The 14852-nt window shown below is 48.9% G+C and overlaps 1 protein-coding gene across 1 annotated transcript; it reads left to right on the top strand.

Annotated features, from left to right (window-relative positions):
• Window positions 1-2294: 2294 nt before the first annotated feature.
• Window positions 2295-7585, top strand: ZNF70 (zinc finger protein 70). The gene has a single exon (XM_011355964.2). The coding sequence runs from the start codon at window positions 2398-2400 to the stop codon at window positions 3742-3744; it is 1347 nt and encodes a 448-aa protein (XP_011354266.1). The 5' UTR covers window positions 2295-2397; the 3' UTR covers window positions 3745-7585.
• The last annotated feature ends 7267 nt before the right edge of the window (window positions 7586-14852 follow it).

The raw sequence follows: 14852 nt of genomic DNA, 5'->3' as shown, positions 1-14852 counted from the left end.
GATTTGTCCAGCAAGCTCAAAACCTTGAGGCATCCAGGTAGGCAAGGTGGGTTTAGTAAAGGGGTGAGCCATGCTGTCACATCTTAAGAGAAAAGCCAGAAACCCCCTGAGTTTTCCATATTGGAAGCTTAGTCAAACAAAAAGGAAAAGCCCAACTCGAGAGCCAGACAAAAACATGTCTGTGGCAGGATCCCCAGGCTGCCAATTTGCAACCTCTGAAATGAAGGGTTTGAGAAGGAGGTAATGGTGAGCAGTGCCAGAAAGGGTGGGGAAGTGAGGACTGAGAAGAGAAGGATTGGCAGTAAGGAGGTCATTAGATGCTAGAGCTGAGTGTTGAAGTCCCAGCTGAAAGTGGAAACTTGAAATCTGTCTCAGTGCCATACACAGTCATATGATTTTCCTTGGCAACATTTAACATTTGGGGAGGAATTGGCAGAGAAAGAATTAGCAGCTAGTCGCAACAGGGCAGAAGGTAAGGAACGTGATGCTAGTCAGAGAGTTAGTTGAAGTGACGTCTATAGTTAATAGATGTCAGATGACTGTAGATAGAGAGGGTCTAAGCTGGACAGGGAAAGAGTGGAACTAGAAGAGGAAGACGGGGTGAAAATGAGGGGATGGTGATAAGGTTCAGCAAGAGAATTGGGAGGATTGGAGATTATGGACTCTGAAGAGGAAGGTAAGAGGAATTGAAGTGAGCAAAGAAGTTTTGAGAATACATGCCTTTTTTCACACCTGGTCTTTCTACTGGCTGAAAATTCATTTAAAAAGATTCCCAAATAGAAATGAGCTCCATCATGACTATTCTGATTAGTTTAATATGTTTTTGAGCCAGTTACTCTCTAAGCTTCAGGGTAAGGATAATAGTAACTTTGTATAGAGTTCTGAGGATTAAATGAGATATGCTTATAAAACCTTTAGTAGTGCCTAGCACAGAGTAGATGCTCAATAAAACACTCTCTTGTTATTATGGTACTTGAGGAGTTTCCTTTTCGCTTACACCCAATTTCTGAATGGGGTCCTTAGGGACCACCACAGTGGGATGGGGGGCTGAGTAGGGTGTTCTAGCTTCCTTCCTTGTTCCTACAAAAAAATAAAACAAACAAAAAAAACAAACACTTCAACCGGTGTAGCCATGCTTTTGTCTATTTTATTTATTTATATCTCCCAGAGAATAAATTTTTTGAGTGACAAGTTCAGGTGCGACGATCAGGTCTAGCACAAAATCAAATGGATTTTCCTCCATTCAATCATGTATTAATTCAACAAATGGTGTGTGTCGAGATGATTCTGTTGTGCTGGAGGCTGGGGGTTCCAAAATGAAGGCATATAGTACTTGCCCTTAGGGAGCTTGCAGGCAGTGGTGGGGACAGTCCTGTCATCCAGGGTGATGAGTTCTGTGATCGACATGTGCACCATGCTCTGTGGGTCACTAAGGGGGTGTGCCTGAGATCCTTAGTCTGAGGGTGGAGAGAGGAGGGGACATTCGGACTGAGTCTAGAAGGATATGCAGTCTGAGAAGGTGGAGGGACCTGGTAGGTGAGGAAAACAGCAGCTCAAATGTTCTTAAGCTGGAAAGTTAGGAGTGTGTGGAAGGAGAGGTGGGAGGTGGAGCTGGATAGGCAGTACTGGAAGGGCTGTATGTGAAGGGCCTTGTGAAAGAGTTGGGCTGTCACAAGATCCTAAGAAGAGAAATGTGTTTTTGGTATTTGACTCTGGTGTCAATGTAGAGAATGGACTAGAGGGAGGAATAAAAGCTGGAGGCAGGTGGCCAGTTGGGAGGTTAGTATTGAAATAACCTAGAGGAGTCGCACTGAGGCTTAAGCTGCAGAATGGCAGCAAGGACAGAGAGGTAGAAACCCCTTCAATTAAGCCTCGGAAAATGGACAGGACAGGACCTGCAGGTGAGAGAGGAAGAAGGTCTAGACTGATTCTCAGGGTTCTGACTGGGGCACCCTGCTGGCTGGAGGGGGTACAGCTGTAGGAGGAAAGTGTGCTCTCTCTCTTTCCCAACAAAACCCCCTCCCCAACATCCTCCAGTAGGTGGAGTAATGCCCATTTTCTATGTGGCTCCACTTCCTGTTCTGGCCTACCTTTTGCAACATCTTCAGCCTTTAGAATCTAGACACCATGGTGTGGTTTTTGATTCTTTCTTTTTTTGCAGCTGTTTTTTGATAAATCGAACTTGTCTCTAACTAGTGGGGTTCATCTTAAGAGCAAGATTGTGTCTCATACTTATTTTGTTATATCTACCATAGATTCTGGCATAAAAAAGAGGCACATACTTGTTGGCTTGACAATATCCCTTGTTTTCTTTTCAGATTGTGAGAACAGTAAGTGTATTTCAAAGAAAAATATCTTTCAAGAAATACAGTCATTGGGGGTAATAATAGGTCCACAATGGAGGTTCCCCCAGCATCCAAGCTTGGTGAGACCTTTGTGTTTGGAGATGGATTAGAGATGCAGCAAGAACTTTTCCCAGAGGAGGACCTGGGGGACTCTTTCCTTCAGGAAAGAGGTTTAGAGCAAATGGCCGTTATCTACAAGGAGATCCCTCTTGGGGAGCAAAACGAGGAACATGATGACTATGAGAGGAATTTCAGTCTGTGCTCAAGCCCTGTTCAGCATCAGAGTATCCCCCCAGTAAACAGACCTCAGGATGATGAAATATTTGGTCCAACCTTCTTCCCAAAATCAGACCTTAGTATGTGTCCGTTAATCCACGGTGGAGAAGAACCCAGTGATCATAATTGTGACATACTGGGCAGGGGGGACACAGGACCTAATGAACCTCACAGAACTGCACAACCAGCAAAACCCTATGCGTGTCGGGAGTGTGGGAAGGCCTTCAGTCAGAGCTCACACCTCCTCAGACACCTGGTGATTCACACTGGGGAGAAGCCCTACGAGTGTTGTGAGTGTGGGAAGGCTTTCAGCCAGAGCTCACACCTTCTCAGACATCAGATAATCCATACGGGGGAGAAGCCCTACGAATGCCCAGAATGCGGAAAAGCTTTTCGTCAGAGCTCGGCTCTCACACAACATCAGAAAACCCACACTGGGAAGAGACCTTATGAGTGTAGGGAATGCGGGAAAGATTTCAGTCGGAGCTCAAGTCTCAGAAAACATGAGAGAATTCATACCGGAGAAAAACCTTATCAGTGTAAAGAGTGTGGGAAATCCTTCAACCAGAGTTCAGGCCTGAGCCAGCATCGAAAAATTCACACCCTAAAGAAACCTCATGAATGTGATCTCTGTGGGAAAGCCTTTTGTCACAGGTCCCACCTCATTCGGCACCAGAGGATTCACACCGGAAAGAAACCGTACAAATGTGAAGAGTGTGGAAAGGCCTTCAGCCAGAGCTCTAACCTCATTGAACATCGGAAGACCCACACCGGTGAGAAACCCTACAAATGCCACAAGTGTGGGAAGGCCTTCAGCCAGAGCTCCTCCCTCATCGAGCACCAGCGGATCCACACCGGGGAGAAGCCCTACGAGTGTGGCCAGTGTGGGAAGGCCTTCTGCCACAGCTCTGCTCTGATTCAGCATCAGAGAATCCACACCGGGAAGAAACCTTATGCATGCAACGAGTGTGGCAAAGCGTTCCGGCACAGGTCGGCTCTTATTGAGCATTATAAAACCCACACCAGAGAGAAACCCTATGAGTGTAACAAATGTGGCAAGTCTTTCAGGGGGAGCTCACACCTCATTCGGCATCAGAAAATCCATGCTGGGGAGAAGCTCTAGAAGGAGGAGCTCACGTCAAAGCTTGCAAGTCTGTCCCAGATGGAGCCCGCACCTGATCACTTTGTCTACAAGGCCCAGCCCACCTCTCTGATAACAGGGCTGAACTTAGGTGCTCCTGAGCACTCACACCAGCAGCAAGGCCCCCTCGTGGCCACAGCCAGGTGCCCTGAGCTCAGCAGGTTTACTGAGAATGAGGGTCGGGTGATAGGAAGGCCACCAGAATGGTGGTGCGCCTGAAAAGAGCTGGCCTTCAGTTTTCTCATTCTCACATTTGACTTTCAAGCCTATGAGGTTTAGTTTTGTCTTCTATTCCAGAATCCAGAAGAGGAAGACACATAAGAGGGAGAGAGTTGAGTTAAACCCATGAAGATGGCAAATGAACTCTTTAACATCACGCTGAAGTGTGACTTTAGAAGAAGTACCTATGCTCACAGCCCAAGTCAGCTAAAGAAAAACAAATCCAAAAATGTAGATACCTCAGCCACAAAAATGGAATCTACTTGGCTTGGGTTCTGGTGGGGACAACCAAAACAGGTCACAGAGCAAAAGGAAGGGCTGAGAGAATTAGTTCTGGGATTGGGAGTGAGGATGCAAGTCCCTGGCTTGGTCTCTTAATCCTGTTCTGCATTAGAGTGAGGGTGGTCTCTTTCACAGGAGGGTAGAGGTTGGGTCCTGCAGGCCAGAGGACATTTGATGCCTGACTGACTCAGCCCGCGTCCAAGGCATTAGTGCCTTCTATGAGTATCCCGTCCGCAAGAACCAGGCCCCTGAGACCATGGCATTCCTTGGACGTCAGCAGGGCCTGTTTCTGGTCTCGGGGCTATGCGGCCTCATCTCCACCCTCCAGTGCCAGGGGGTGTTGGAAGCAGGGTGATTTGCTCAGAGGTCCAGGTTCAAGTCTCAGTTCTGACCCTCCTACCTGTGTGACTTGGAGGAAGCCCTAAGGCTCCGTTTTCCCATCCATGAAATGGGAATAGTGGGACCTGGCCACATACCTCTAAAGGTTGGTGCAAGGCTCCCATTCACAATGAGACCACACATGAAAGTGTTTTGGCAACTGACATTTGAGGACGGACACCAAGAATGATCCATGCCTCACCCAGGGACACTGTCCCCGCAGACCAGAGAGGCCTTCCCAAAATGGCAGTGCTTAGAGCAGGCCCTTATTATACCAGGCTTTCCCTCATTTCCTCAGGCTTGCATCCGGGGCTGCGAGTTCCCTGTGATGTTTTCCGGAGGCCACCCTGAGCATCCCTGTGGTGGCAGTGTGGTCCATGTTCCTGTAATTCTGTCTCCCCCACCACCACCTTGCCAACTGATATTCACCCCAGGATTATTTAAAAAGTAACAAGCCCACATCCCACGTGGACCAATTCAATAAGCATCCCCACAGGTGGGCACAGTGGCGTGGTTTTAAAGCTCTCTGGGTGGTTATAATTGTCCCAGCACGTAGCCAGGCTGTGAGCCCTGTGCTAGGTACCCATACAGTTCCAGCATCTCCCAAATATCAGGCTGCCAGCCCTGACTGAGTAGAGCTTGAAGGCGGCCGTTCTGTTTCAATCCCCCAGGAATGGACTCTGGCAGTGGCGTCTCTGGTTGGTTGATAAGTGTTTGTCCCAGGTCCTCGCAATGAGGATCTTTAGTACTGGCTTTCACCTGGATCCCTCAGAGCTAGTGTGGGAGGAGGCAGTCTGAGCTATTTTGAAGTTTTCCAAAAGTTTATGGCTGGAATCCCATGAATCCATGGTGGTAATGCTGGTTATTGCACTTAATCGGAAGCTCAGCTTGGCAGTTACATATAGTTTTGATGAATAAAAACAGGAGAGCCATAATTGTTACTGAGCAAGTGGGGCTCGATAGCCAGAGATTTTAAAACGACAGGTCTGATGGACTGGAGAGATCACCTCTTTCCAGTTCCTCTCTTTGCTGTGTGAGTATGTGAAACATTTAACCAGAACCTGTTGCACCACCACGTCCTGGTCACGTGGCACCCGCGCATTGTTGGCAGGTGGCCTGTACCTAGGGTCTCCAGGCATTTACCAGGAGTGGGGAGAGAATGCTGAGACTCCTGCTTGGCATGGGTGGGACAGCAAGTTCCCTCCAAGATCTACCTCCTTGGCAGCCCCCCCACCATTCCATCTTAGCTCTGGCCATGCCTGTCCCTGTTGCGCAGTCGTGTTTCCTATCTTTAATGTCTCCCTCCGTGGACTTCTGCACATCCCAGCCAAATTGATTTTTTTTAAGCATCACTTTGCACATGTCACCACTCTCCTTAAAACCAACCCCTGGGGGCTTTTCTGCACATAAACCCCACTTTAGCTGATCTAGTTTACCCACTTTATAGCCACATGTAGTTCATTCCAGCCCCTACCCAGATGTCCTCTCTGCTCACTTTCATCTTCTCTCAACTGATATTACACTGTTCTCACATTTTGGAATATGCACTTTCTCTTCCCCTCAACCCCGTCTCTTTTCTTCCCCTTCACAATTTATGTGACATGAGATTAAGATCCCTTTCTGAAGGGTTGACAGAGTCTCACATAAGCATGGTAAGACCAGGTACTTCTCTTTTTTGGAAGTGTGAACAGAACCTAATTCTTTCTGTTCTATTTCTTTCACTGTTTTGTTATTATGTATTGAGATTCCTTTCATTTTATTTAGGTTCTCAGTGTAATCTTATAAGAGATCACCCTGGTAATAGTTTAATCATCCTTGAATTTAGTTGTTTGCTTTTGTTTTTGTTGTCTTACCTTTTTTTCTTCATGGCAGATGCCGTCGAGTGTTTTAAATCTCCAGCTCAATTTTGTTTAGTAATCGAATTGTTGCATCAAAGCATATGTATTCCACTCTTTTCTTTCTTCTTTTTTCCCCTTAATACTTTACATTTCTAAGATTAATTATTAATTACATTTTTAATATTTCTAGTAAATGTGGGTACTTTGGTCTACAGTTTCTTCTTAGAAGTTTTTCTGCACTCCATAAGTTTTTTTTGTTATTAGGAATTTCCTTTTAGCCCAAGTGTTATTATTTTTTATATATTTCCAAGTGACGAATGTTTAAGTCATTGCTGTCATTTCTTATTGTATTGTGGTGTCAACATTTCTAAGTATCCATAGAACTTCTTTGGGCCTGAATATTTTTATAAAGCGTTTGTGTACTCTCAAGAAATATGTTTTTACTTCATCAAGTCTGTTAACCAGGTTTTAAATTATTTTATTCAAATCCATACTTTCTCTTACCTTTGTTTACTTCAGAGTTCTGAACCTGGGGTCCATATACTGCCTAGGAGTCTGCGAGCATGCAGGGTTTTTTAAAGGTTGTGGACCCCTAGGGACTGGACAAAGCTATTTGGTTATGTGCATGAAGGAATTGTTATGGGAAGGGATGCCTGTAGCAGTCCACACATTTTGGAAGAGCTCAGTGACCCCAAAATTGTTAAGAACACTCATTTACCTGATCTAATTGTAGTCTGATTTTGTGTTTTCTTTATATATTTCTGTTTATCTTTAATTACTGTTCCTCTTTTATGTATGTTGTTGCTATGTTAGTTGTGCAATTATCTCAACTCCTTTTTGAGAAATAGGCAGGGTATAAATTGTCAATAAGTAAATACCATGATATTTGGGGTATATATATATATATTTAATAGTGATATATTGAAAACCGTGCCTTTTAGTGCCCTCTTTGCCTCTTTTAATGCTCATAGCTTAAACTTCTCTTTAAAAAATATAATTGAAGCCCTTTGCATTTGCATGAGAGTTTATTTAGCTCAGCATTTTATTTGAAATTTGTGTATATATTTTGCCATATATCTGTAACTTATAAACACCAAATTGTTGGATTTTGTTTTCTGATTCTTTCTGTAATTCTTTTCCTTGTTGTGTAAGTTCTGTCATTAGCATTATTGTTTAAATTAAGGCATAATTTATGTTCACCTTAATATTTTAATTTATATTAACTAATTCAACCCAAGAAGGGCATGCTCATTTGCTCCCCTCCTTCCCTATGAGTTATTAACCATGTGTGGAGTATCATTTCTGGGTAGACCACAGGTCTGTCATTGGGCTCACCCAATCCTCCCTGCCTTCATCCGTGCCAGGCTCTGTCCTGAGCCCATTCTTTAAGTCACAGCCTCTGGCTTCAGCATCCTTGGCTGTAACGTGGAGAAATGATGCCACCTCATAGCCTCGTGGAGCTCAGAGGACTAAGGAATACAAACCTGCGTGGCCAACTGAAGACATAGATGATTATTATGCTATTAATATTTTGAAGTATTTCTTTAATTTTCTGTTCTTACTGCCAAAGTTCTTACAACATAACAGAAGATTACATTGTGCTTTACTTTTTAAAAATTCTACTAGATGTAACAAAAAATTAGACATCATGGATCCATCTCACCCTCTCGGAGTGACTCTATAGTCATTTGAAGAGAGGTGGGGACCCTGATCTTGTACCCTCCATCCCCAACACCTGACTGTCCTAAGCGTGTCCTCCCCTCAACTTTGCAATTTCTCCCCTACCCTCCTCCCATGGTAGGGTGACAGCACCGTCACAACTGCAAAGGCTCCAGAAGATGGTCACTTCTGACCACCCCTGTTGCAGGTAGGGAAATAGGCCAATGATTTAGCAAAGGTGTGGTGATTTAGTGTCATATCTACCCTGCGGTGGGGGGAATGACAGTTCTGGATGTCATGCTGCTGCCCTGGCCAGTTGCTGCCAGGGCTTCTCAGGGTGGCAGATGGTTTAGGCACCAGCCAAGGTGAAAACCAAATGGCCTCAATCGGCTCAGGGTTGCTCAGTACTCAGGGATGAGTGGACAGTCGCCAACGTCACATGAGGGGAGTATATTTGCCAGAATGCTGATGCGTTGATTTACTAGGGCTGGGGAAAGAAATTATTTTCTTGGGGGGGAACCCTAACTTCATGTGATAGCCCAGGAAACCAAGTCAGAAGGGTGCCACGTGGGTGTGGAATTGGGGCTTCGTGAGGTGGGCCATCCCTCCCGCAGCACAGGCCATCGGAATGCTGGTGGGGGAGCGCGTGCTGGAGATGTCCCAATGTTTGTCGCCACACCCCGTTCGCCCTTGTGGATATCCATCACTGCAGTCATATCTGCTCCCTGTCCCTGTCGGTCATCACCCTTTGAGGTCTAGAGTGCCCTCTGCTGGTGGCCAGCAAACACTTGAAAGGCTTTTAAATCTCAAACCCAGAAGTGTCTTGTTGGCTTTCAACCCCTACTGACTGTGCTACTACCCTCAGCCAGGCTATCTCTTCCTCTCCCAATAGGTAGCAGGAAGCACCTTTGTTTCTCCTTTCTGGGCCTCACTTAGGCTTCTAGCTCCCGGAACCCCAGAAGTGAGAGAGGGAGTCAAAAGCAGCCATTGAGTAATGTGCTCCCTCCATAATCTTCACGTCCGTTACCGTGTCTCCTGGAAAAGAGAGCAGCATCTCCTGTGGTCTCAGCCCTCTTTCTATTGCCTGTTTTTACCTTTAATCTGCTGATCTCAAAGCCAGGAATCTAATGTCACCTCCTCATCTACCTTTCGTTCATCGATCCCCACAAGTCTTGCACTTAATATCATTTAATGCAACCGCCTCAGCTTGTCTGCTTATACCCACCTGGGGCTACAGTGGGCCCCTACTGCACAGACTACTCCCTGGCCTTCTACCCCTGGCCTGACTTTCCCACCAGCCTTTATTCTCTGAGCAGCCAGAGTGATTTTTCTAACCTGCAGTCTGATAGGCTCATTCTCTTCCTCAAACACCCACCTTGATTTCTATCTACACCTATGTCAAAGCCAGCCCGCAGGCCCTTCCCGATCTGACACCTATTCTCTGAGCCAGGGCCTCCATGCTCCAACCACACTGAGGAGCTCATTCCCCGAACATGCCTTTCTCTGGTAGGAAGAACATCCCTCTGGGATACCCCTTTTCCACCCACAGAAGGAGCATGCGCCCAAGAGGAGGAGTTCTCTTCCAAGGCACCCCACCAAGCCCTTCCCCAGTCCTGTGCTGTATTCTGGGTGTTAGGTGCAGTTGAAACAGGGAAGAAGGCCAAGTTTAGCATCAGGACCAGCCTTTTGGTTTATGGAGAATAAGAGATTAAAGAAGGTCCACTGTTACACTTTTATATCATCTTAACACCTGGCCTATTTGCATATCTCTTAAAAACAGTGATTGCACAAGCACCCCAGCTATGGTTTTGCCCAAGCCCTCATCTACTACAGCCTAACTCCTGACCGGGGTACCCCAGGCCTTGTGTAGAACCTCACAATGGCTAAAGCTCATCTCCTCCTTGATTTTATTCCTGTTTGATGGGAGCCGGGGCTCAACAGAAATTTGAGGGAAGACTGGTTCATGTAAGAGTGAAGAGGGTCGGTTTCAAGATTACGACTGGTGACGTTATCATTTCATGTTCTCAGGCACCCATGGTGAGGATGCTGGCAGGAGCCGGCCTCCCATAGTACATGGAGAAAGAAAAGTAAAAGATCTTGAGACCCTTCCCAGCTCAGACCTGGGCCGAGGGGCTTGGTGGCCTTGGTGCTGTGACATGGACCCCTTCTCCGTCTGGGCTAGTAGAAGCTTCCAGAACTGGAGCCACCTCCCTCCTCCCCAGCCTAGGGAGAAGGAGGCACCTGCTGCCAGGGCTGGTGCCGGTTGGGATTTCTGGTTATTTCAGGCATAAGGGACTCAGTTTTGCCAGGCCAGCTGCACCGCCTTAGGCCGCTGGGGCTGGAGCAACCCAACGATAAAGGCAACAACAGTCAAACACAGAGACAATCAAAACGTCCACTTTCCATCTGACCATCCTTCCCTCTAGGGAGTGATGTTCCATCATTATCAACCCAGCTGGACAGAGGGAAACTGAGGCCCTAAGCCACCAATCCTTGTTGCAGGGACCTGGCCCCGAGTCAGTTCTCCTCCTGGCCCTTGGTCACTTCCAGCTGCTCAGACATTGCTTCTCATGAGACCCCTGCTGGACGCTGCCTGCATGGATTCTGTCTCTTACACGACACCATTCACTTATCTATTGGGCTGACTCCCATGTTCCTCAAATGTGAGTGCTCTGAGCAAGGCTGTGCCTGTGTTGCCCACCGCTGTGTCCCCACACATAGTATGTGCTCGAAAAAGAGATGTCAGATGGTTGACTTTGCTTTGGGCAGTGTCTGCACTGAGGTCTCATCCGCACTGGGCCTTGAGTCCTTGCAAAGGCTTCTGCAGGAGGTGCCTCTCAAGGACTTGGTACAGCAGTGTTTTGGAGGGGACCCAGCCTCCTGGCCCTGTGAATGCTGGTTTGGGATGCTCTGTGTGTGCAGCCAGGGCCCTGGGCCGCCTGGCCCTGTTCCTCCCACACTTTTCCCTCAGGAGCCACAGGGAAGAGGTTGATGTACAATCTGGCCTTGGATGAACCAGGGAGAGAGGAGGTACTCAAAGTCTGGTCAGAGGTCACAGAGACCCCAAGAAGAAGCTGATGTGTCCAGAGGGAGGAGGTGAAGGAGAGCCCACTCCGAGAGATGTGACTGTCATCACATTGTGTCTTGTGTCACTAAACCTATGGACACTATTGTGGACATTCGACTGTTCTGTAGATACTCCTGGAAGCTGTATTTTCATGGTATCTGAAAACCTGAGTTTGGACCTTTGTGTTGGGAAGTGGGCATCATTTTGGGGCATCCATTTCTGGTTTGTCTTTTTCCTGGTAAGTGTCTGAGTCCTCCTGAAACACAGGCTGGAGCCAGACACCCCCTTACCATCACTGCCCCTCTCTTCCCCCAGACCTCTCTGCCAAATACTATTCTGGGCTCTAGTTCTTCAGGTGGCTGTGGAGGAAGCCATATTCCCCTGCTCCTATCTGACTCAATAGCCTCCCCATCCCTGGCCACCAGAAAGAGGCCTAGGAGGGAGGGGTCTGTTCAGGTCACACAGAAAGGCAAGTTGGGAGCAGGCCAAAACCCCTCCCTGGACCTACCACTCTTCTGTTCCATGAGGGGCTTGCTCAGCATGGACCCACCCACTGCCCTGGAGTCATCACTCCCATGGACTGCCCTGGCTTTAAGCTAAGCAGGAAGCCCCAGTACGACCCTCAGGGTCAGCGTACTCTCTGTGAAAAAGTCAATGACATCCCTAACAGGAACTTTGAGGGTCCATAAGGGACTGGATGAGCCTGGAGAGATGCCTAGTGACGGCACCCACCACACGGGGAGATGCTCGTGCTGCGTCAGATGCTCCCTGGGCTGCGAGCTGACCCCAGGAGCTTGATGACAATGGTGGGGGTGAGCAGTGGTCTCCAGATCTGTCCCCTGCAGCATGTGAGCTCTTGCAGGGCAGCTCGTCTCCATTTATTTGTACCCGCAGCCATTCTCACCTAGAGTTTTTGAATGAGTGAATGAATCAATGAATGAATGAGACATCATGCAGGGCTGAGGAGCCATGGCAAGAGCCTGGGGGGCAGGACAGCCAGCAACTCACCATGTGACCCTGGGCAGCTCCAGCATTAGAGCCTCAGTACTCTCACCTGTGAAATTGGGACATAACACCTGCTCCTGCTGTGCTTGGACTCAGAGGGTCTGTGACTCCCCTCCTGTTTGCCTCCTGTACCCACTGAGTCAATATAGATTGAGGAACCTAGTCCCCCCACCCCACAGAGCCTTAAAGATGCCTCAGATTTCTGGAGGCCCAGGGGATCCATGTGCTCAGCACCTTCTTCTGGCTTCATAGGCACAGCCTCCTTGGGGGCTGTCACAGGTCAAGAGGCCTGGGTGTCCACCATCCACGTGGCCCTGAACACCTGCAGGACCCAATCAGCACAGCCTCCTTAGTCTGGCATCAGGGAAAACGTGGTGGCGTTGGGTTGACCTTGGATGAGAAGGGCTGGTGCCCACCATTTTTTCAGTCCTGAATACCTGAGAGAGATGAGCAGACTGCTTCAGCTCCCAGAAACTCTGTTTCCTCATCTGTAAAGTGTGGGGGTGTTAGCACTGGCTCGTGGGTGGTCGGAATATCACAGGAGGTGGAGCACATCAAACACCAGTGCAGAACTTCCCTCAAGCAGCGCTTGGCCAGCATCACTGTTCTTGTGGCAGGTGAGGTAACACCTGAGCAGAGCTTGGAACAACCCCACAGTTGGGCAGCAGTCATCCAGAGGCTCAGCCACGCCCCACCCAGGGCTCAGCTGATCCTCTGAGGGACTGAGGGATGTGCAGCCCCTGCTCTTGGGTGCCCACCATCTGGTGGTGACTCAGGCTTGTGCAGCAGCCCTGGTTGTCAAGTCCAAGGCAAGGCTGAGAGACTGGACAGGTAAAGGAACAAGCCCATTTTAGATTCAGCCAGTTCATGATCTTAGAGAAAGAAAGAGCAGCCAAGGGACCACATCCTTGTGTCCCTGACAGCAACAGCAGGACAAAGGGGCAGGAGACAGGACACTCTATGGGTGAGGAGCCCAGTTCATGCTGCAACTCAACCCCCTAGGGGCTGAGGCACAAAGCCTCATTCCTCATTCTATCCTGTGGTGACAGAAGCTGCCTCCTGACAGCCTCCAGGAGATACGGGGAGACAGGAATGAGTGGGAAATGCCTGGAGCAGCTCCTTTCGGCCCCCAGGCACTCCTTTTTCTGGAGGAGCCCAAATCAGCTACAGAGAAGCGAATGGCGGGGCATGGACTGGCATGTCGGCAGAGGGAACAGCAGACCCAGGAAAAAGAACAGCAGGAGCAAAGGTGCAGAGGCGTGAGGGGCGTGGCCCTTCAGGGATGTAAGTCCTTCAGTGTTGGAGGACGTGGAGGCCACAAAATGCAGCTGGAGTGGGAAGGGGCAGATACTGAACAGCCTTGTATTTGGGGTTTGGCACTGACTTTATTCTCAAGACATGGGGAGTGGGTGGGGCAGGCACATTATCAGGGACTGACCCTTTTGGTGGTGAGGCATGGTGAGCCCTGCAATGATCTTCCTTCCTAGAATCTGGACTGAGGTGGGGTCCCCAGGCAGAGGGAACCCTCTCTTGGCTCCTCCCCCACGTGCCCTGACCCTGACCCTGACCCTGAGGAAGGGGAAGGGGCTTGAAGAAGCCAGCCACTCTGACCCGAGGCCCCTTGATCTTTCGTCAGCCCCAACAACTATGTCCCCTTAGGTCATGGGTTCCAAGGTGGGGGACCAGGGTCCAGGTGGGCTTGGAGCTCTTCAGGGAGGTAGCTAGACTGATTAGTGGACTTGACTAGGATGAGCGGTGCTGAAGGCGGTGGGTACTTGGGGTCAGGAGCTGAGATCTGGAGTAGGTGGTAGGATCTTCCCCCAAGGGCAGTTTGGCGATCAGGAGGTAAGACCAGGAGAGCATTTAGCCAGGACTAGTGAGGAGAAATGCCCCAAAGCTGAAGCTAAAATCAATATCCCTTCCTACATGACCCCAGAAGGAGAAGAAAGAGCCACAAGGGACCAGAGAGAAAGGAGAGCTGCGCCTGGGCTGGAAAGGCCCCAGGAGTGGCCCAGACCGGTGACTGGGCAGGATGTGGCAATAGAGAGGAATGTGGGAGAAGGTTTCCCAGACCCCAAGGGAACTGAAACATGGAGCTGTGTCAGTCGACTATGGCCCCCAAGAGGGTCCCCATCCTAATCCCCAGAACCTGTTCCTTTACATGGCAACAGGGCTCTTGCAGACGTGATGGAATTAAGGCCCTTGAGATGGGGAGATGATCTGGGTGACCTCATGTAGGGTCTTTATATAGAAAAGAGAGAGGCAGGAGGGTCCAAAAGAGAGAGGCAGGAGGTGATGTGGCGATGGATGCAGAGGTCAGAGAGGAAGGGAGAAAGAGGTGAAGATGCTACAAGTGGCTTTGATGTTAGAGAGACGAGAGACGGGCCGAAGAATGCGGGAACCTCTAGAAGCTTTTTGAAAAGGCAGGGAGCATGGCCCTGCCAACATCTTACTTTTAGCCTGTAGGACCCATTTCAGGTTTCTGACCTCCAGACCTGTGTCGTTTTGAGCCACTACCACAGGAAACTAATGCAGAAGCCAAGGGAGAGACTCACCCAGGACCTCAGCATGGCCCCTCCGTAGCCCCCCACCCATGGTGACTCGAGCCTGACCCACTGCCACTGCCCCCACCCCATCCAACC

This window comes from Pteropus vampyrus, unplaced genomic scaffold (genome assembly GCF_000151845.1).
Source record: "Pteropus vampyrus isolate Shadow unplaced genomic scaffold, Pvam_2.0 Scaffold23, whole genome shotgun sequence".
In the NCBI taxonomy this organism is placed as follows: Eukaryota; Metazoa; Chordata; class Mammalia; order Chiroptera; family Pteropodidae; genus Pteropus; species Pteropus vampyrus.
Note: the sequence above shows the minus strand (reverse complement) of the source record. Positions and strands in the feature narration are given on the sequence as shown.

Excerpts from the sequence above, each read along its gene's own strand:
- ZNF70 (XM_011355964.2), top strand. The coding sequence starts at position 2,398 with ATGGAGGTTCCCCCAGCATCCAAGCTTGGTGAGACCTTTGTGTTTGGA.